This window comes from Gobio gobio, assembly GCF_949357685.1.
Source record: "Gobio gobio genome assembly, chromosome: 2".
Lineage (NCBI taxonomy): Eukaryota > Metazoa > Chordata > Actinopteri > Cypriniformes > Gobionidae > Gobio > Gobio gobio.
In genome coordinates, this window is record NC_137098.1 from 28,032,103 (window position 1) to 28,056,563 (window position 24,461).

A 24,461-nucleotide genomic window follows, 5' to 3' on the forward strand; every position below is an offset into this window, starting at 1 on the left:
ATGAGTCCGTTTTTTAAGTCCATCAGTTTTTTTTTTTTTACCTTCGCATTCATTGTTAATGATTTTGCACATCGAAAACGCTAATGATTTCTTTTTTTTAATGTCTACATTTACTTTATAATTTTCTTGTTCTTCTTTTAATAGTACGAGAGGTTATTTTAGGACATCAGTGTTTAGGATATAAAAGAATTCCACATAATTGTATCTGGCTTGATTGACGAGCAAGAGTGAGTTGTATCATTTGTGTATCTGTGGAGTTTAGTGAGCCCTCATTCATGTTGCTCAGCCCCAGACCCATTATCAAAAATTGTCCAAAAAGATCAAACCAATGAAAGGAACAGAGAATTGTATATGCTTTGGCTGGTTGCTGCAAAACTGTGGCAATTCAAAGGTGATGGAATATTATTGGATTCCACTAATGTACCAATTATATAGATAAATAACAGAAACCAACTTTTCAGTGACTGACGTTTTAGCAAAGTCCAGATCAAAAACATCAACATACCAAAAGCTTAATTGTTTTTAAAACCTCAAGGTTAAAACTGATTCTAAAACTGAAAATATGGTTATTAACATTTCAGATAATGAGGGGTTTAACATTTTTCTAGAAGTTTCTGCTCAATGTTAAAATGGGATGAGAATATTTAAAATAATGCAATAACGTTCAAAAGGTTGGGATCAGTAAGATTTTTTAAAAATCGCGTTTGAAACATTGATTACACAATATATGTTTATTAGTTGTACTGTATAGCCTACATCGATTTGTCACGCCACAACAATGAGCGTCAAAACGGCATTTATCATTTGAATTTCAAGATAAAATGAACAGAATTTGAGACAAGACGTTGTTTCTCATAGAAAGGAACACAATTATTGGTGGTTAATGGTTAAAAGTGGTTAATGGGCTACTAGAACTCTGTACATGTGTACCGTTACACCCCTAATTTAAAACAATTACTGAATGAAAGCGACAATGTTTTAAACAAACTTTTACTGACCTGTTATAAATTAAGCCAGTATAGAAAATAGAAATTATTCAAAGTGTTAGAAGTTAAATACACCATTTGTGCATTGCAATAACTAAACCCCTGAATTCAGTTTCTTTTAAAGCTGAACACAAATGATCAACACTATAGCAAGCTGTTTGTACACAGCGCAGACAACATAAAAGTAGCAGCATAAATCTGCACCATACACGTCTCTTTCAAGTCTGTGTGGGCTTGAGTTAATGATTCACGAATCCCAAAACATATCCAGACTAATAATACTCTACAGCAGGTTAACCATTTATTTTCTCCAGACTCACACTGTTACTGCATATTCTTATTGCTTAATGATTCTTTGTACTAAGAAATACACTGATGCAAAGTACAAAAATAGTCCTCGACTCACAAAAACAATGTATATAATGCTCAAGGTCACATACTTTCCAACAGGTCATGGTTGAGTAGGCAGCAGTCACGGAGAGATGGGAAAGAAAAGCCTTCAGCGTCTGAGTTTTGGACGAGCTACAGATCTGAAGGTCATTAGTGCCACACCAGTCACCTATTAACAGACCCTGACTGATCTTTAACCTAGAGCTGGTCTAGAAAACTAGAAAAGATCCAAGGACTTCTCAGGGCTCACTATGGACGAAGGCTTTGAGAGTGCTGAGAAAGTTGGAAGGACATACAGAAGTTAAAGTTTCCAAGAATCCGTAAAGCCATTACCTTTAAGCTACACCAACAAGTGTAGCAAAAGTGCAAGTACATTCTGTGTGGGAATCTGTGTTCTGTCTTGTGCTCAGCATGGAGATGACGTGGTTTTCAGGTAAAGAAGCAGCAAACCCCAATGTGTGTTTAATCTTTTTAATGTATATAAATTCTGGGTACAAAACTTTCAGTAAAATATAACAGCACATTCACTCATTTTCTTTGAACAACTCAAGGTTTCAGCAATTTTTTTTGGTTTACACATTTTCTACATTTCTTGAATTCTTGTCAGTTTTAGAAGTAACGGTACTAGAAGTGACCATTTCTGTACACGTGAAGATTTGAGGTTAATATAATTTCTTCAGCTAAAATTTGATCATGAAGGCTATGGGCATCTTAATAATCATTCCAGCACTTTCCCAAGCTCATTTGTATTGAGCTAAAAAAAACACAAAACAGACAGTCTACCTGTATGGAGCTTGAACAAAAATAAGGCAAAACAGAAATCACTGGCACAATATCAAAATAATGCACAAATAATAAAAGGCAAAATACATCAAATTCTTTCAATATATTTATTGGAAACTAGTTTTGGTTAAAATGCTTAGAACTATTAAAAGTCCTTTATTTTTGCCTATGGTTGGCACTAAAGCAAGGACACTTTTTCTTTTCTTTTTTTTTTTTGGAGGTACCACACCGTTTCGTTTTGTTCCCTAAGATAACAATAAATGTTAAGTATAGTGAAGGATACAGTCTTATCTATTGTATACGCCCAACATTATATTAATTTATGAATGATGTGGACACATGCAAGCTATACTGAATCATGAAACTAAGAATGTTTAACATTTGTTCAGCAGACCAGTGAAATGATCGCAGTGCTCTAGACCCAAACTAATTCAGACATCACCAAGAACTCTTCAAGTCAGGTAAGTTGCTCTAGGTTGATAAATAAATCTACTAAACATGCCATTTTAACTGATTCACAGAAAAAAAAATTCAAAACCCAATTTAAGTCATTAAAAAAACAAAAGGTGAAAAGGTGCATTTAGTGAAGAGATGGAAGCCCAGTCCATTTAAGACAATGGCAGGTTAAGAAAAAAGTTGTCTGGATTGTAACCAGTGAAAAAATTCATGGCTCTGTTTTTCTGTGTTTATCACAGCTTGCAATAAAAAACAAAGAAAAAGAAGTTGAACAAAACTTTCCACTTCCTGGAAGTAGGCTAGAGACACATAGCGAAGATCTCTCACCACGGCGCCAGGTTGGATTAACCATTGACACGTTCATAGCCATTAACAAGCGCAAATGATGCCATCCACCACTGATAATGACGTGAGGATGTTTGAGAAAGGAGGGTTGGCATGGTGACAGGTTAATGTATATAAAACAGCTTCTGCTGCCTTTCCACGATTGACGTGTCACATGACGGATAGGAGGGTTTGCATTCATCATCCTCTTTTCCTCCTCCATTATCACATCTATCATCATCAGTTTGAGGCGTTTGTGACTTCCGATGTGACTTCTGGTTTAAAATCTTTTTAAAATGTCACTCAAGAGGCAGCTGGAACTATGCAGATGTCACTTTGCACCGTCTCCTTTCTCCTAAAAACAAACGACACACAAAACAAGGATAAAAATATCACTTTGTAAACTCTATGGAGAGTTTGCTTGGCGTGCATTAAGGTGCAGTCACATTAGCGAAATTTCTGCAAAATTTTCCACGCAAAAAGTTCCATTGTCAATAGTGTAGTGATGTATGAAGTATTCATAACGTGGCAAATATGCATGACCAATTTGAACCCAATGCAATGTCGGTGAGGAGAAATCTTTCACCATCACTCAAACTCCTTACCTGGTAGATGACAGTGAGCTAAACATTCCTTCAAGCATTAATTTTCATATTAATATTGTGGTAGTCTAGGCCATCTGACAAAGATAACAGCAACAAAAACACAGAGAGCAGCAATTAGGATGTGACGGTTAGTCAGTTTGGTATTTGCCCAGCCGCTCTACTACTATTGGACATCTGGGTAAAAAGTGGCTGTGACAAGTGCTGCGTTTTACCTACAGTGCATCCGTAAAGTATTCACAGCGCTTCACTTTTTCCACATTTTGTTATGTTACAGCCTTATTACAAAATTGATTAAATTAATCCTTTTTTTCCTCAATTCTACAAACAATACCCCATAATGACAACGTGAAAGAAGTTAGTTTGAAATCTTTGCACATTTATTATAAATAAAAAAACAAACACTTTTTTTTACATATATAAGTATTCAAAGCCTTTGCCATGACACTCAAAATTTAGCTCAGATGCATCCTGATTCCACTGATCATCCTTGAGATGTTTCTACAACTTGATGTGGTAAATTCAGTTTATTGGACATGATTTGGAAAGGCACACACCTTTCTATATAACGTCCCACAGTTAACAGTGCATGTCAGAGCACAAACCAAGCCATGAAGTCCAAGGAATTTTCTGTAGACCTCCGAGACAGGATTGTATCGAGGCACAGATCTGGGGAAGGGTACAGAAGCATTTCTGCAGCACTCCACCAATCAGGCCTGTACGGTAGAGTGGCCAGACGGCACATGACATGACAGCCCGCCTGGAGTTTGCCAAAAGGCACCTGAAGGACTCTCAGACCATGAGAAATTTTCTGGTTTGATGAAACAAAGATTGAACTCTTTGGCCTGAATGGCAAGCGTCATGTCTGGAGGAAACCAGGCACCGCTCACCACCTGGCCAATATCATCCCTACAGTGAAGCATGGTGGTGGCAGCATCATGCTGTGGGGATGTTTTTCAGTGGCAGGAACTGGGAGACTAGTCAGGATCGAGGGAAAGATAAATGCAGCAATGTACAGAGACATCCTTGACGAAAACCTGCTCCAGAGTATTCTGGACCTCAGACTGGGGCGAAGATTCATCTTCCAACAGGACAACGACCCTAAGTACACAGCCAAGATAACAAAGGAGTGGCTACGGGACAACTCTGTGAAGCCAGCCAGAGACCAGACTTGAACCCGACTGAACATCTCTGGAGAGATCTGAAAATGGCTGTGCACCGACACTCCCCATCCAACCTGATGGAGCTTGAGAGGTCCTGCAAAGAACAGGAAAAACTGCCCAAAAATAGGTGTGCCAAGCTTGTAGCATCATACTCAAAAAGACTTGAGGCTGTAACTGGGGCCAAAGGAGCTTCAACAAAGCAATGAGCAAAGGCTGTGAATACTTATGTACATGTGATTTTTTTTTTTAAATTTGCAAAGATTTCAAACAAACTTTTTTCAGGTTGTCATTATGGGGTATTGTTTGTAGAATTGATGAAAACACTAATGAATTTAATCCAATTTTGAATAAGGCTGTAACATGACAAAATGTAGAACAAGTGAAGCGCTGTGAATACTTTCCGGATGCACTGTATATTGCCGCTCAGAGGTTACGTCACGCTGCTGCCATTTTTAAATATACAGCACTCCCTTTGCAGACAGTTGAAGAAAAAAAGTTTTTGGTGGACACACGACCTTAGGAATGACAGACCATCCTGAGGAAAAGTATTTTTTCTTCTACACTAAAGCCGCTCACCTGTGACTGTGATTCTGTGCTGCGTTCAGGGGGGTCAGTGGTAGAAGGTGAAGCAGGGACACTTCCATTGGGCTCAGTCATCAGCAACGTCCGTCTTTCCCGGGACGATTTGGGGTCACATTTTGTCACCCGGAATCTAGACAAAGAAAGGAGGATGTAATGAGAGCAGTCTGAGCACAAAGCCCAGACCTGTACCCCATTTAGCACATTTGGAACAAAAGCATTGAACCAGGGCTAGTCCAGAGGCCTATATAGACTCTCCCCCATGAAGACCTCCTGGATACAACAACCAGTGGAACAGATCCTCAACAAACCCTTCTCCGGCATGATGAGTCAGGTGAAACTGGATAAATATTCTGAATGTTCCAATCCAAGCTGACTTCTGGCCTGTAATGCTGCCTGAATCATAATCATACACGGTTCGTTCGTTGGCCAGAGGAGAACTGGCCCCCTGACTGAGCCTGGTTTCTCCCAAGGTTTTTTATCCATTCTGTCACCTGATGGGAGTTTTGGTTCCTTGCCACTGATGCCTTTGGCTTTTGGCTTGCTTAGTTGGGGACACTAAATATTCAACAATATTATTGATCTGACTGCATTACTGAACTTACTTAAGCTGGACTATGACTATTTTCTTCTAGAGCTGCTGTACAGCCGAAACAAACTTTGTTGCATTCTTTTCCTCTGTAAAGCTGCTTTGAAACAAGCATTGTAAAAGTATCTGTATTGTAAAAAGCACAATATAAAGCTTTCCTATAGCTCAAACAGTAGAGCATGGCGCTAGCAACGCCAAGGTCATGGGTTCGATTCCCAGGGAAAGCAAGAATTGACAAAAATGTAAAAAATGTGTACCTTGAATGCAATGTAAGTCGCTTTGGATAAAAGCGTCTGCCAAATGCATAAATGTAAATGTAAATAAAGGTGACTTGACCTGACTATAACATTAAGACTATATAAAATGATTTAGGTGGATAGCCAGCTATGTTTCAGTTTAGTTTGCATCAATCCTGGGTTTTAGGCACCATGAAAGTGGCTCAGATTTGAGCTGTATCCATAGTAACTTAAGCACAGCATATACTACAGCCATCCACGTCTACGCACGATCCATGTGATGTCATTTTTCACATTTTCATGTGTCGAACTCAGCCAGCCATGCACAGCTGTGGTTGAGTATACTTTAAAAGCTGTGCGGACACGATTTGCGCATCTGGATGTGGAAATTTAAGTATACTTGGGCCTTTACGTTCCACAGCTAACCTGCTCCGGGGCAGGTTATGTTCTGGGTAAGAGATCTTAAACCAAATTTGGACCAATCAACTGTGAGCAAAGTGACACATCTCTGACAAAAAGTCACTCCCCCAGTTATTCTTGCTCCAAGTTAAAGGTCACTACATTGTCATTGGCTTTTACCAATGATTATTTATTATAATTATTTTATATGATTTATATAATTATTATACCCCTAACCCATTACACATGAGCAATTTTAGCTTAACAATTATTATTAAACAGCTAGTTTAAATATGATATATATATATACATATACATATACATATACATACATATATATATATATATATACACACATATACATATACATACATACACACACACACTCGGGATCAAAGCCTGAGTTGACAGAGAAAGCTGATGATCAGTACCATAGTACCAACAAATCCTGATCTAATTGGTTTGCTTTTGTCAACTTGAAACTAATTCTGTAACCCGGAGTTTGTTCAACTACCCTATCAGGCTCAGTAAAGCTTTTCTATATGGACGTGCTTTGTGCACAGTGATTATGTGAACGTATAGACCAACATTTATTTTTTTTAAAAGGAGCTAAATCAAAAGAATGGACAGTCATTCAAAAGTGTAACAGATATTCAACAAATACACAGATTAAATATCTATGTTAGTCATGATACTCCAGATGGCACAGGCTGAATATAAAGGCATTGCATGCAATCTGTTAGCAATCACATAATTTACTACATGGCACAAGCTAATTGTTCTCTGTTGATTCAGCAGCTTTTAAATAGTTGGATTAAGTGTTTGCTGTAAACTGGTCCTGCAGCGTGTTATCAGAGTTCCTCTAAAACTCTTCCACCTCCCCAGGTCCACCTGTCTAGATCTATTATTGGATTTACATATGTCTATTCATGCAGCAGAAGCAGAACTTACTTATTTAGTGGTCATGACTGAAATATTTACAATAAATATCTACTTTTTTGTATAACAAATACAGGGAGTGCAGAATTATTAGGCACGTTGATTTTCTGATCATATTTTTTTTCCAGGCACATTTGACCAATTCCAAACCACAGTAATCCTAATAACTACTATTGATTTAGTATTTAATAATGTATAAGTGATATATAATTGTTCATGAAGGCTGGAAATGAAAAACACCTTATATTCAGGTGTGCAGAATTATTAGGCATGTTTTCTTTTACAGATAAATTGAGCCAAAAAAGAGATTTAACTCAGACTGAAAAGTCAAAAAGTATTAAATGCCCATGAGAAGGATGCAATACTTATGCAATACTAGACATTGCAGTTAAGGCAAGACCATTGGACAGTGAAATGCTCGTTGGGTCAGCAGGGTCAGACAAAAAAATGTGGCGGAGAAAAGACACCCGTTAACTGCAAAAGAATTAAGAATTAAGGTGAAGAATTAAGGGTGAAACCATCAGGAACCCTTTAGTCTCCAGCGCCACCATTTTCCAGAGCTGCAACCTACCTGGAGTCTCCAGAAGTGCAAGGTGTCAGGATCTCAGAGACTTCAGTTAGGTAAAGAATCCTAAAAAATGACCCCCACTAAATAAGAATCATAAGCTGAAGTGTTGTAAAATACATGAAGCCTGCTTTTTTATAGGCTTTATAGGTTTTATAGGTTGAGAGTGACTCTTGAAGGACCAGCACCACATCCTCTAGTACCACTGTTTGAAGAATTCATCTTCCAGAATCTGGCAGTACGTTTTGGGAGTTCATTTTAGTCCATCCTGAAGTCCGTTTTGCAGAGATGGACTAAAAATGAACTCCCAAAACGTACTGCCAGATTCTGGAAGATGAATTCTTCAAACAGTGGTACTAGAGGATGTGGGGCTGGTCCTTCAAGAGTCACTCTCAACCTATCTGTCCATAAAGCCTATAAAAAAACCTTCTTCATGTATTTTACAACACTTCAGCTTGTGATTGTTATCTAGTGGGGGTCATTTTTTAGGATTCTTTACCTAACTGAAGTCTCTGAGATCCTGACACCTTGCACTTCTGGAGACTCCAGGTAGGTTGCAGCTTTGGAAAATGGTGGCGCTGGAGACTAAAGGGTTCCTGATGGTTTCACCCTTAATTTTTCACCTTAATTCTTAATTCTTTTGCAGTTAACAGGTGTCTTTTCTACACCACATGTTTTTGTCAGATCCTGCTGACCCAACAAGCATTTCACTGTCCAATGGTCATGCCTTAACTGCAATGTCTAGTATTGCATTAGTATTGCATCCTTCTCATGGGCATTTAATACTTTTTGACTTTTCAGTCTGAGTTAAATCTCTTTTTTGGCTCAATTTATCTGTAAAAGAAAACATGCCTAATAATTCTGCACACCTGAATATAAGGTGATTTTCATTTCCAGCCTTCATGAACAATTATATATCACTTATACATTATTAAATACTAAATCAATAGTAGTTATTAGGATTACTGTGGTTTGGAATTGGTCAAATGTGCCTGGAAAAAAAATATGATCAGAAAATCAACGTGCCTAATAATTCTGCACTCCCTGTATACATACACCATTAAAAAGATCTGTTATTTATTAGAGTCACTAAAACTGACTCATAACTTCAGCATATATAAGTGTGTTTCTAAAGGGTGCTCTGATTGATCAGGCGCTGATTGTTATTGGGTGATAATAGCTTAATAAAGTTTGATCAGTGGTCTCTATAAAGGCAGATCAGATGAAGCAAAACTCGTGAGTCTATTTCTAAAATGCGCAGCTAAAAATTGCTTCACTACATTCACAATTCTACCAGGTCATTGCAACAACAGCAACCCTAAAACAATGACAGAAAGAAACTAGAGCTGTGCGACTTAAGTGCATTTATTTTCTTCACAGCAGTGCGCTTTCAATCCTCTACTAAAAGCCAAAACTTTACGTCCAAGTCAGCTAGATCAGTGATTGTCGTAAAATGCAGCATACTGTTGGTAAACTGCAGGATGTGCTCGATATTAAAAAGAGTTAATGAAACTGTATTAAGCCGCTGTTCCAAGCGACTCTGTTTTTTCAGAGACAGAGTGGAACACGGAGCAGCAAAGTATACTTGGAGTTTCGGGTTCGTGCCCAATTGGTCAAACATACACAGAAATATGTCAAAATGTCCGGCTTGGTGAGTGTTCGCTTAAACACAGTCAGTTATGTCTTAAGTGATCATATACTGTTGCAACTTATTTCCCAACTGTTTATTGGATCTGTGCATTATGTCTTAAAGTGACAGCAGCCCAATAAACCAATGTTTCAATGTTAATAATAAATTTTTTTAAAAACATTCACCCACTGCTCTTTAGTAGATTTAGTAGGATTAATCTACATTTAATCTAAACTATGCAGTCACTTTATATTTGATTACTTTCTGTTGATAAAGACAGTTCTGTTTTTTTTCTTCTTCTTTATACCATATTTGACATAAATGCTGTTTGTTAAGCTCCAAGTTGTTCCTAGTCACCTTTAAGAGAAGGAATGGAATATGGTGCAAATGTTGCTTGCTAATAAAAAATGTTGCTTGCTTCTCGTCTTTTCATTTTTTATACTTAAAAATTGCGTCGTTGTTAAGAATAGCTAAATAACCCCAGTGGGTCTATTTAAAGCCTTTTATTTATCATGTAGTATTATTTATTTTGTTGATCGGTATTGGCCAATACTGCTTCCAGTGATCGCTAATCGATGATCAGTCCCCAAAACCCTGATCGTAGCACCCTTAGTGTGTTCCTGTATGTAAAACACACCTGCCCACAGACAACACAGTGACCTCTCCTATGTGGCTGCGACGGTCCAGTTTCTTGATAGACGAGCGTCTCATCAGAGGCCATTTTTTCTGGTTGCAGCGGTGGCAGGTATTCTTATGTCCTCCGGTTCCTCCAATGGTGTGCAGGTGATTGCAGGTGTGCTTGGCTGTGCTGGGCGGCAGCCCTGGCAGAGCCGGGCTCTCTGGGCTGTTGGGTGTGTTTGGAGAGGTTGGCGTCACAGGGCCACTGCAGAAAATTAAACAGAAAAATATCAGCTTAACTGCATGACATACCCAAGATGACCTAGTTACAGTTGCCAAAATGTGGGGTCTGATTTACAAAACAGGGCAAATTAGACTTATCTACTGATAACACGCAAATTAAAGAACACAGACGCAGCCGGATCATTTCCATAATGACTAACGCAATCTACCTGTTAGCGTCTGGTTTAAGACTTGATTTTTTGGGCGGTAAATAATGGTGCACCAGAAAATTGACAAGCGCAAACCTTTGTAAATCACCTCGCATGATCCATTTAAATACTCTCCTCCCATTAACTTTTGTGTCTGAAAGGGAAACTCCAACAAATGCATATTCCACATAAGGTCAGCCACAAAAATAACTGTGCCCACGCCTTTCAGCGCTAATTTTTCACTGCGTGTCTGTAAATCCTGACAGTAGTTTTTTAACGCCAAAAGAGGGTTTGCACTGAAGCAAGCGGTTAGTAAATCTGGCCCTTGGTATGTACAACAGAAAACACTTCGCTGGGTAATATGACCCACAATGTGCTTGACTTGACCAAGCATACTAATATTTGAACTGTGTATCATAGCATAATGCACACTTTCACACACTATTTAAACAAAATAACTATTTATGCTATTATTTGGACACACAGATAGTCTAGGCTTGACCAAAGAGCTATTAGCTTAGTCCTTGTGTCGTGACTCATGAGTATTAATCATTAAATATTTTTTATAGCATCCGTTTAAAATTTCAGTAAAAGCAGCATCGCAATTGGTAAGTTTAATTCATTATTAATATACATATTTCAATTTTTTATTCATTTTTGTGATGGCAAATCTGGATTTTCAGAATTTTTGATCCTTTAGAAATCATTCTAAAATGCTTATGAATAGAGATATGAATAGAACGTTTTTGAAATAGAAATCGTTTTTAGCTAGAAATATTTTATAACAATGTAAAAGTCCTTAATGTCACTTTTGGTGGGTTTAAGGCATCCTTGCTGAATTCCCAAAATTTTGAACGGTAGTGTTTTTGAGGGATTATGCTATTGAATGTGTTTTGAATCGATTCACCTAAAAAGACAAATAAATGCAGCCTTGTTTTAAATAAAACAATATTTAGGTACATGTTGTTTATTACCATGTACTAAATATTCTTTCTTAGCCTTCATTTTGTGAAAATCATAATTTCTTACTAAATCTACTTGGTGACTGGCTGTTTGACTCAGCTTAGACATTTCATTTAAGATATATATATATAGATATATATATATAGATATATATATATATATATATATATATATATATATATATATATATATATATATATATATATATATATATATATATATATATATATATATATATATATATATATATATATATATATATATATATATATATATATATATATATATATATATATATATATATATATATATATATATATATATATATATTGTGTGTATACACACACACACACACACACACACCAATATTTAAGATATAATATTTAAAATATTTATGATAACTACAATATTTTACATATCTTTTGTATAATATATATTCGCTGAGCTCTACCACACAATAAAGTAAGATAGAAGAATGCATTTTAACTCTTAAAAAAGCTTCACCTTTCACAGGTATTACATTTTAGCTGAAATGCAACATTACTGGATCAGTTACTTCAGACAGGCTAACTCTCTCCCCCTGCTGCTTTATCTGTCTTTTCCTCTCTCCTTCTCCCTCTATTTATTTTGTCCTTCCACTCTGCCAGCTAAAAGAGGAAAATGTAGTGGCCGTCTCTTATCTGTCTTCATTACACTGCGGGATGTTGTTCTGCTCTGTGTGCATATGCGCGCGTGCCTCACTCGAGAGGCAGAGGAAGAGCAGGGCAGAGATACTTCAATTGTCACCAGCAGGGTCATGAGGAACATAAATGAGGAAGATAAAGGAGGAAGAGACACATGCAAACACACACTACACCAGAAGTATTTCTGTGCACGACACAGTGCAAGATCAGTATGATCATTTATAAACATTAATGGTCCTGTCCTTAATGTTATCATTATGGGGTCAAGTTTCTGCTGGTTGCCATGGTCCTGTTAGCCCCTGCTGGTTGTCATGCAGAATAAAGCATTAATATTTACTAATCGACAGCCAATATCCTAGTAATATGCATGCTAATAAGCAACTAGTTAATAGCTAGAATTGAACCCTAAAATAAAGTGTTACCATTTTTTCAATCAAGTAGCCTGTAGTAAAATTAAATGCTACATTCACTATATTAAGATGCCCGACTGGCAAATTATTCACTCTTTTAGGTTAAGTTTTAAAGTAAGTGTCAAATGGTAAGCAGAACAATCCAAATCAGTTTGAGATTCAGTCTGAATCATTCAGCCTGCTTACTCAAGCACTGAAACACTTGGTGTGATAAAACAGTACAGATATATAATGAGAAAGAAAAAGAGCGCTGGTCTGAATGAAGTGGAATATTTACCTAAAACCCATGAGAACAATCCTGGAATATACAGCTTGTAAACAACTCTGTACCTTTAACAATGGACAAGAAAAATGTGATCTCTCCTTTTGTTTTTTGCACACAGAGCAGAACAACATCCAGCAGTGTAATGCAGACAGATATAAATATAAAATATTGTCCCTTTAAGTAGCTTCAGAGTAATTAGCTACTTTTTTCAGAAGGGTATTGTCTGTAGTTGAACTACTCTAAATTGGGCAGCTTGTTACTTGGAAAGCTATAGTTTTTAAAGGCCAAAATTAAAATGTAAATTTTTTAGCTTTTAGTATGAATATGTAAATTAAGATATTTTCGATTTTTGATCTCTAACCACTCCATAGACAGCTATTTAATTAACACTTTCAAGATCCAGAAAGGTAGGAAAGACATCATTAAAATAGTCTATGTCCATGTGGTTCAACCATAAATGTTCAATACGAACGCCCTTTAGCAAAAAAAAAAAAAAAGGTATTGATTTGGACCTTCAGCATTTTGGTTGCAATTGAAAACCATTAGATGATGAAAAATCCTGGAATGTTTTCTTCAAAAACTTAATTTCTTTTCGACTGAAGAAAGAAAGACATGAACATATTGGATGGCATTGGGGTGAGTAAATTATCAGGAAATTTTCATTTTGGGGTGAACTAATCCTTTAATTTTACAAAGCAACGAGAATACTTTTTTTGCGCCCGGTGTCAGCATCACACACGCGTCGTGGTTCTTACATGAACAGCATCGGCCAATGGTAAGCCGGCATGCTGGCATAGCTCTGACGTAACTCGGAAGCGCTGTACTGTATTTACTACGTTAACAGCGCAGGAAACTGACACAGACGTGAAGAAATGTGGAAATTTTTGCGCAAAACAAAAGCATCACTTCATAAAATTAAGGTTGAACCACTAGAGTCACATGGACTATTTTAATGATATTTTTACTACCTTTCTGGGCCTTGAAAGTGTTAATTAAAGAGCAGTCTATGGAGGGGTCAGAGAGCTCTTGGATTTCAAAAAACAGATCTTAATTTGTGTTCCGATGAACAAAGTTCTTACGGGTTTGGAACGACATGAGGGTGAGTAAGTAATGACAGAATTTTCATTTTTGGGTGAACTAACCCTTTAAGATACTTTCAGGGTCCTTTTGAACTCTAGTTGAAGCTTGAAAGCAACCAGTACATTTATCTCCTTTTTTGTTCCACTGCATAAATAAAACCACATAGGTTTGGAATGACATGAGAGTGAGTGTATGATGACAGAACATTCATTTTTTATGAGTGAACGATCCCTTTAATCTAGGGACTGATGTGCAAGACTGTGAATAAAACGGAGTTACAATATAACATCTCAGGATGAATAAACATTCACTCATGTATTTTGAAATGTTTCAGGAATATGCTGTAGTATAGCTGAGATAAGAAAAAAAAGTGAAAAGGTCACAATTTTCATCTATAATCTCATCTTGATGATAGTAGTCATAGTACCAGGAAATGAACTGTCACCGTCTATAAACTGATATCATCATGCTGGTAAAATAGAGCATGATAAAACTGATTACTTTTATGTATATTAGGGTGGAGACCATTGCTCCACCCAGACTCATATTATATGACTCCTCTTCTGTATATGTGGTTTTGAAAGTCTTCCTGGATCTTATTCTGGCTTTCAGCACTTTTTTAATGATTGATGCTTTTTTGCTTCTTGGTGATTTTCCTCACAATGTGTCATATGAGACCGAACCACCTCAAATCCCTCATCACGAGTCTGTCCTGTTCTGCTGCTGCCGTTATTTGAGAAGTGACAGCGCCATCTTTTGGAGGGTTGAAGTACTGCTTTAAAAAACACCTTTTGAGTTTTGTTAAGATTTTGTAAGGTTTACTTGATCACATTCAAAAATTGTTTTACAATCATGCTACTGAGTTTGTTTATTATATAAAATAAGAGCCAAATGTCTGAGACTGGGAGTGAAAATACTTTGAATACATATGAATTAAATTACCAGCATAATAAACTGAGTAATAAATGCAATTAAATAATTTAAATATATTTTATTTGTGCCTCTTTGTACTCCATTTTATATCATGATTTTTTGTAAATGTTTAAATCTGGCTTATTTTCATTAGCTAAGACTAAAAATACTAAAAACATCTCTTTTAATTTAATACATCTGAAATAAAATTTAATATAAATATATATATATATATATATTAACGAACCACGAAAGTTAGTTTGCCTTGTTGGCAATAAACTGAAATAAGTTGAAAATGAATAAAAAATAAAACAAGAATAAATTAAACCGAAATAACAACACAAAACTAATAATAGATTAATTAAAAACAAAATTACCAAATGAAATTACTATAAATTATAATAAAATTAACATGAAAACTAAAAATATTAAAAAAGCAAATTCAAAATATTCATAAACCTAAAGTAAAAACTAAAATAACATTGGTTTAAATACACTTTTGAATTATTGGCGCGTGTGTGTTTGTGTACGCATGCGTGTACTTGTTTAACTTTACTTGTGAGGGCCAAATGTCCTATTATTGTCATATTATGACAACCGACTAGTGAGGACATTTTACTGGTCCTCATTAGTTAAAAAGGCTTATAATTCGGCCACGTTGCAGTGTGTAGGTTTAGGGGTAGAGGTTGGGTTTGTTCGGGTATAGGCCTATCCTTAATACTATTAACCTGATATGTAATATCAATATTAATCTAATATAGTGAAACAGACATGCGTTCATATATGTGTGTGTATGTGCGTGTTTATGATTTGTTTTTTAAACAAATTCAAAACACAATCTGTGCGAATTATGAACTAAAAATTAAAACTGCAGATGTACATAAGAAAAAACAAAACTACTAGTTCAGAACATCAGGCATATGAAAAGACATAAAGGAGCACTTACCCCTCTGAGTCTATACTGTCCTGAACCATGGCATTAAGTGCATCTGAGTTGGCTGGTGGAAGAGAATGAAAGAGAGAGTTTATTAAATGACTTCCTAAATTAGCACAGGAGAGAGTCTGCAGCCTCAGATGCAGAACCCTTTGCTTGACTGGATTCTTTTGACTAATGAAAGCAGCTGACTGCCTTCTGATGCTACTGCAGCACATACTCGCAGTGGACACAGGGTAGCTTCAGGTCATCAATAAACACGTTACAAATATTAGTATTAATCACATTTTATAGCTGACTCACATTATTGAACTTACATACAAAATTTATTGTCAGATCACAGCAGAGTTAGGGTTAAACCCAGATCAATACAGGTATCGTATATATATGCAACAGAGGAAGACAACAAATGTCTTTAAAAAAGTCAGTCAACTTCAAAATGTTCATATTTTCATAGGGTAGCACTTAAATTGTGCAACCACTGGCAGTGAATGTGCCTTACATGTCACAAAACTTTTAGTTCCTTCCGTTTACACAGAAGAGCCTTTTTCATAGAGCATTTTAAGAAGTTGACTGCAACATGAATTGAGTTCCTCCACTAGAGGCACAGAAATAAGGTTAATGCGCTGCTAGTCATGCATTGTTACCAAGCTGTGGAGATTGAAATACAAGAGAAGATAAAAGAAGCAGTAATACCACTTGTCCACAAGTCACACTCAGGAGAATTAAACATTTTGAAATGCTGATCAGATGGAGTCACCATGGAATGACTACTGATGTTTCTCTAAACAGGTCTAAATAGATCAAGCTAACTAAAACAACAATTCTGCTATTTGTCATTCTCAGATCAGTGTTTCAAATTTGTTAAGATGCAATGTTAAAAACACCTTTTGGCCTTTAAGCCATCAAGAAATCAAGGTGAACAAACTCACGACTGGTTTACAAAGCCTGAAACATCAACATGCTTGATCAGCCCGGTCTGAATTTAAATCCATAATACAGCTTACAAAAAAAGTTGTAATACAGTATAGAATATAATACGGTATAGAAATTGTAATATTGTATAGTATATGAATAGTATAGTGGTGTCCACTAATGCTTGCATTTTGTATTTTTATAAAATGTAATACATTATTTCACTGGAAATTAAATTATCATCATTATTATTAGAATTTAAAATGTAAAAAGCCACTGAACAGACACAGGTAATTCCCACACAGATCTCATTTATCTCTCTCTCTGTCTGTTTGAATTCAGTCATTCATTCAAATAAATGTAATATTACACACTACTTCTCTGTGTCTGATTTGAAGCGGGGAGAATACTAGATCTAACCAGCTGTAACTGGGGCGAAAAGAAAATTTATTTTTACCCTTCCGGTCAAATATTGCACTGCAAACATCAAAAACAGCTTTAAAGGGTTAGTTCAGATAGGCCTCCATTGGCATTCAGTACATTTACACTCCCAAGACCCATAAAAGGCACTTAAAACGTCGTTACAAAGTCCATCTCACCACAGTGACTCTACAATAATTTTACGATGCGACGACAATAGTTTTTGTGCGGAAAAAAAAATCAAAATAACGACTTTATTCAACCTCTTCTTGTCTTCCGTGTGTGCCTCCACGACGCATGCGTGAGAATATGACATAGCGCCGGGGTTCGGGAATCCATGAAATGCACACTTTAACCCCATTTTGAGAACTACGCCGAGACCTAAAGCACGATCAATGTAGAATTCAACAGCTTAGATACGCGAGTCTTCCTCTGCTTGTAAACAAATCGCTTCTGGGTCATATGTCCGAACGCCGGATCTGCGTCATATTCTCGCGCATGCGTCGTGGAGGCACACACGGAAGACAAGAACAAGTTGGATAAAAGGTGTTATTTTGATTTTTTTTTTTCGCACAAAAACTATTGTCATCGCATCGTAAAATTATTGTAGAGCCACTGTGGTGAGATGGACTTTGTAACGACGTTTTAAGTGCCTTTTATTGGTCTTGGGAGTGTAAATGTACTGAATGCCAATGGAGGCCTATCTGAAGCCTTTCTCAGCCATCAGCTTTCAACAAAAATATCTTAATTTGTGTTCCGAATATGAACAAAGGTCTTACGGGTGTCGAACGACATGAGGGTGAGTAATTAATGACAGAATTTTCATTTTTGGGTGAACTAACCCTTTAAGTTGTCAATGCTGGCAAATTACCCCAGTATAAGCGGAATAATCCACGGCTAGCTGTGCTTTAAACTTTTTGAATTAACTTTATGGAGGCAACCACCCCCTGCTTCGCATCAGGTGATTTTTGCCATCCATATCCATAATCGTTTAGTGCACAGCTGGATTATCCCATATTCATTTCTTATTCATCTCTGTTTTTCTTTTACAAAACTCTCATTATAAAATTATAATACAATTTTTATTATTATTATAAAAATATAATAAAAGTTTAAGTAGATTGTGTAGTCACTTGAAACAGCTGAAGGTATTTTTTCTTTTTATTAGCCTGGAGACATCAGCTGTTGTCTGGTGTGACCTCATGTTGATTCACTGCTCTGAGGTCAGCTGAGAATTGTTAATGCGCCGACACAATCAATGCTGCATCACGATCAATGTTGCCTGACTGGTTACAGCTCATATTTCCCTCCGTGTATACAAACCCACAAAGACATGTTATGAGTTCTGAGAGGCCTTGCGTCCTGGACTAATCTTGACCAGGGTTTGTCAAACTGGTCACATGACTATTATTAGCAAGTAGTGGGATGTCTAAACTCATCTTTATCCTCACATTCATTCACCTTACCTTCATTTTTCATGATGAAGTTAACGATTTGGCCCACAGTGTCAGCGTTGGCATCACTGAAGGTGTCATTCAGATCTGACCGAGAAAGAGAGGAGAGAGATGGTTTGTGTTAAAAATAGAAGAATAACACTTTCTTCTACTGAATATTAGTCAACTTGCCTTTGTTAGAAAAATGTATAAAGTAAAGATTAAGGTAAAAGAGAGTCTTTTTCAAAAACAGAAATAAAAAACACAGCTTGTTTATTGTTAAGCAGAGCCAAAGCAGAAATGCAACAACTGAAGCGACACAAAACATCTAGAGAAAGCGTGCTGGTTCGTCTCAAACTGTTATCACAAAACAACTATTATTACTGTTTGTTATTTTATCAATATGCACCATTATGCAGGTGTGAAACATTGTTTTTGCTGACACAGTAGAACTTCAAAAGGACTTGCTTTTGATAGCAGAAAACAGTGACATTTACAACACTAACAATAAATATGGTCTGTTGACTTCAGTTAAAGGCATCTGAAGATGGAAGGGTATTTCTGCAAAACTACTTCTCGTAAAACACACCACCACCCATGTCCTTCCTGAAGTCATGGACCCCTCCTCGAAAGGACAGACTTCCTGTGTTGGATTTGCTTTCACAGCTGGGGATCCAGACAGAGAAATATGTAGTTCTGGAGTCATATAAAGTTTATGACTACTAATCTGCTTTTGTTAGTTTTTGATTTGCATGTATTAATCTACAGCTACATTTTTTTCCATACACAATGGCAAAATACCTAGAGTTAGTCCAAGTTTACTAACAACTAAAAAGTCAGAATTAGACCCACAATGCAACCCGAAGCCACAGTTCAGTTACTCTCTAATCAGAGACACAGTTATTGTAAATGTTTCCACAAATCAAATCACTGGGCCCAAAGATCCGCAGAGGCTCATGGGAAGATGGTGGGTGGCTCTAATTACTCTCAATATCTTTACACTTGATATTCTGTAAAAAATATAATATAATTTTACAGCACGTATTAATCTTTGTTATTGTTAGCTAATAAAAATGTTCATATTAGTTCACAGTGCATAAACTAATGTTAACAGACATATTTTAAATAATGTATTAGTAAATCACAGTGCCCCCCCCCGGAAGAGCCGGAGGAAGAGGTAGTTAGAGGGAAGCCTGGGCGTCTCTGCTTAGTGTTGCTCCCACGACCCGGCCCTGGATAAGCGGATGATGATGATGATGTAGTATTAGTAAATGTTGAGATTAACATCAACTAGATTAATAAATGCTGTAGATGTATTATTCATTGTTAGTTCAGGTTAAGTATTTAACTAATGTTTATGTATATGTATGTATATAACTAAAACAGGAATAAATAATAAGTCAAAGCTATACAGAAAAAACGAATGATAATATAAAAGCCAATTTAAAATATTACTACATTTTAGCAGAGCATATAAATAATACTAAATAACATTATCCAGGCAGATGATAAATTGTATAAATTAAAGATTATTGAGGGATAAAATACATTTCTAGTGCTCAATCACATGCAATTGAATATGGGTGGATCCAAATATTTGAAGACAAACAAAAAGACAAAGAGAGAGAGCGAGAAGGTTGTGTCAGGTTGAACAAGTCCACACACTTTTAAGTTTCCAAGAATTCACAAAATGCCACCTGAACATTCCTAGAAAAACATGCAAACCATACAGACTTGCATTTAAAAATAGATTAAAAAACCATATATAATTTGGAAAAATAACATGGGTGATCCTTTAGCTTATGTGGATGAAAACGTCTCCTAGACACCACCATAGCAGTGTAAGTAAACAAACATACAGTTTTAAACAACGCAAAGACAAAAAATGGTCACAAACAGTAAACATAAGAAAGCTGAACATAGAGAACAATACAATACAATTTGAATTATTGTGGCCAGCCCTTCAAGGTGCGTCATGTGCAGGCAGTTGACGGCAACCATTGACTTACATAGTAGGGGAAAAAAGTCAATGGGTGCCGTCAACTGTCTGGTTACCTACATTCTTTAAAACAGTCATATTAAAAGACCAAACTCCGTAAACATCATAATAAACCATACTGTACAGTAAAGCAGTTGAGCCCAGAATATGAACGCAATTTGTTTAATTATGTTAAGTGTCTTCCTCCCATAGAAAACCATTATAAAGAAAAAGCTTAACGTCACTTAAAATGTAGCCTATGTGATATTAAAAGATCAAATTCTGTATAGTATGCTTTATTAGTATAGTGTTTACCAGTGCTTGAAGTGGAAAAAATAAACTACAGCTACAACATGTAATATACATATTTAGTGAAAAATCTATTCCCTGATAATTCACCGTTTTTGAACAGTCGGTTTGAACGAATTAGTGGAATTATTCTAGAATCCATTACGCCGCCAACTATACTGGTAGTTTTATAGTTTCATAGGCCTGGAGTAATTACATTTTTCCCAACATTTCAGATTTCTCATTACATTATTTAGGCAATTATAATTACAGTGTAAGTGGATTTTAATAAATGGTAAGATGGATTTTGTTGATACTAATTTCATTTAATTCTTATAACAGCCATATAGTGTATCGTGGTAAATAGTGTAATTACTTAAAAAGATGGTCAACAATATGTAACTTTACTTTATAAGAGGTGTGCCCTAAAAAGTGAGCATACAATTTTGAGAACACCAAGGAAAGAGTACGTTCTTTTCGTCTGTTGTTTGGATATACTTCAAACACAAGTTTGCACTGCCTATTTGGTTTACCTGTTTACACGTTAACGTGCGTTTTGTCCCACTCAAAGTGCGTGTCCTCTACGCGTGATTTACCATATAAGTGTGCGTTCTTAACGTGCGCTCTGTGGTCACGGATATCGCACGCTTTTGACGTGTCAGTGCACAATCAGACGCCCGACCAAGCGTATATGAACACTTTGGCTTGCCATACGCACGCAGTCAACATAGGCTTGCGCTGCGGAGCCAGACAAAAGTATAAATAAGGCGCACTGGTGAACGCATCTACAGTGATTTATGGAAAGCCAAGAGGGCCAAAAACACGTAAATTTTAACACGTATTTCACGTGTATTTAACGTGATAAATACGTGTTGTGTGCGCATGACAAATTAGCGCATATTTTACGCGTAAAATACGTGTGAAATACACGTAAAAAATTAGTTTGAACAGGTCAGTGTCATTGGCTGCTGAAGACTTGGGTCTAACCATTTCTGTGAGCTTAGGGGGGTGTCCCGTTCATAGACTAGGCTACCACCATTTAACATGCTATAGATCAGCTTATTCAGCCTATTTACTTTTGTTCTTTTTTGTATTTTTTTTTTTGTAAAGCCTATAGAAATAATATAGGCCTCTTTAAATTGCAGCTTTATGAAAATGTAGATAAAAATAAAATTGCAGAAATATATAAAAATAAAACTCAAACGTAAATAAACACATTAGTGGACATTCTAGCTTTAACATCAAAGCATTAACATTTGTGTGGGGAAATCAGTTACAGCAATCAATGCAGGTTTAAGATACAGACCATTGTAATCAATATCTGTCTTTGGAAAACAACAATGATTTTTTAAAAACTTTTAATATTTTTCAAAAAGTATTTAAACATGGTATTTTAGACTTAAAGGGTTAGTTCACCCAAAAATGAAAATTCTTTACTTACCCATTAATTACTTACCCTCATGTCATTCGACACCCATAAGACCTCCGTTCATCTTCGGAACACAAATGAAGATATTTTAGTTGAAATCTGATGGCTCTGAAAGGCCTCCATTGGCACAATGCACGGTATACTCTCAAGACCCTTAAAAGGTACTAAAGACGTCGTTACAAAGTCCATCTCACTACAGTGGTTCTACAATAACTTTATGGAGTGACGAGAATAGTTTTTGTGCGAAAAAAACCCCTAAATAACGACTTATATAGTGATGACGATTTCAAAACACGGCATCATGAAGCTTCGAAGCGTTATGAATCAGTGAGTCGATTCAGCAGTTTGGATCGCCAAATTTCAGCAGTTTGGCGGTTTGACACGCGATCCGAATCATGATTCGACTCACTGATTCATAACGCTTCGAAGCTTCATGATGCCGTGTTTTGAAATCGTCATCACTATACAAGTCGTTATTTAGGGTTTTTTTGCGCACAAAAAATATTCTCGTCACTCCATAAAGTAATTCTAGAACCACTGTAGTGAGATGGACTTTGTAACGACGTCTTTAGTACCTTTTATGGGTCTTGAGAGTGTACCGTGCATTGTGCCAATGGAGGCCTTTCAGAGCCATCAGATTTCAACTAAAATATCTTCATTTGTGTTCTGAAGATGAACGGAGGTCTTACGGGTGTCGAACGACATGAGGGTAAGTAATTAATGACAGAATTTTCATTTTTGGGTGAACTAACCCTTTAATATGTAAGTATTTAATACTTTCAGGGTTAGAATGAGAGCTTGCGCTCAGGTCAGGTCAGGACAGGTATGAGAACTTTATTTGGCTTTCCTGACAGCAGAAGTATTCTACTGTGCTAAGGTATTAAATCAACTGATCTGTAAAAATGATAAGTCAATTTGTTAAAGCACTTTATAACATTTAATTAAACATATAAACATAAAAATACTAAGTAGCTTATTATGTTCTTATAGAACCACACAGTATTACGGTGGCGCATTGCTGCCACATACATCATATTTTTTCCACTCAATTATGTTGTAAAAACATAATTTTTCTCGTTAAAACAACGTATTGTTTTGTTTGTTTTTTTGCTTGAAATGCCCATCCCTACATTGAATATCGTTACATTTAAAGCATTTGTTGTGGAAATAGCCTAAAATACATGTTGATAATGTTTGTAAACATTTAGTTTTTACCAGTATTTTTGATTTTTTTAGCTCCTTCTACTGGCTGATGACAACATTTAAATTTTTGAGTGAACAATCCCTTTAAGAAATTGAAAGTTTGTGCAGAACTTTTCACAATACATACTGTTTCAAAGCAGCTTCAGAAAATAAAGGCTAAATGCCATCAGTAAGAAGACTGTGGCTTGTGGCAAAGAAAAACTCCCTAAGATGAGGGACACGACGGAGTGGAGTATTAAGTATTGGCTGTTCTCCAATCTAAAATTGACGGTACTAAAATGGATTACTGTGAATACTTTATCATGTCAAAATAATGAGAAGATGAATATTTTTTTATGAGATCAAATAAGTCAAGAGTGAGTGTGTTAGAAGAGGCTTAACAGAAGGGGCTACAGTTTTTCTTTTCCATGACATTTCTTCACCTCTCTTCCTAAGCAAAGAATGTCTGAAAACAAGAAAAACAAATTTGCTTTCAAGTGGGCTGAAAATAAACCTCAGCTTAAATCCGCCATCCCACAAGCACTTGAAACACCATGCAATAAGGTCACGTATCCACTTAAAAAGATCCTTCAACTGATTGCTATGAGGGAAGCATCTTAAAATATTTACTTCTCAAGCCATTTTCATTTCAATCCACTGCGTATAAACCATACAACTTTCAGACCACTTCAATAAACAAACCATCTGACTTCAGCAAGCAATGAGAAGTTAATTAATAATAAACAAATTAATAGCTACAAGTTACTCCAATGTTCTTTTTAATATCCCTGATTTCACAAACTCCTTCCTAAAATTTCATTGCCCATAACAAAAATCACAGGAACTGAAATGATGAGGTGTCATTTGTTTTGGAGGAAG

General features: G+C 36.2%; 1 protein-coding gene across 1 annotated transcript in view; it reads right to left on the reverse strand.

Moving 5' to 3' along the window:
• Positions 1-1,832: 1,832 nt before the first annotated feature.
• Positions 1,833-24,461, reverse strand: part of rell1 (RELT like 1) — a 36,062-nt gene continuing 13,433 nt past the window's right edge. The window contains exons 3-7 of the mRNA XM_079811012.1: positions 18,739-18,813; positions 15,950-16,001; positions 10,279-10,524; positions 5,281-5,416; positions 1,833-3,294 (exon numbers count right to left, since the gene is read on the reverse strand). Coding sequence (XP_079667138.1) covers positions 3,271-3,294; positions 5,281-5,416; positions 10,279-10,524; positions 15,950-16,001; positions 18,739-18,813 — 533 coding nt within the window. The 3' untranslated portion in view covers positions 1,833-3,270. The remainder of the gene's footprint in view (positions 3,295-5,280; positions 5,417-10,278; positions 10,525-15,949; positions 16,002-18,738; positions 18,814-24,461) is intronic.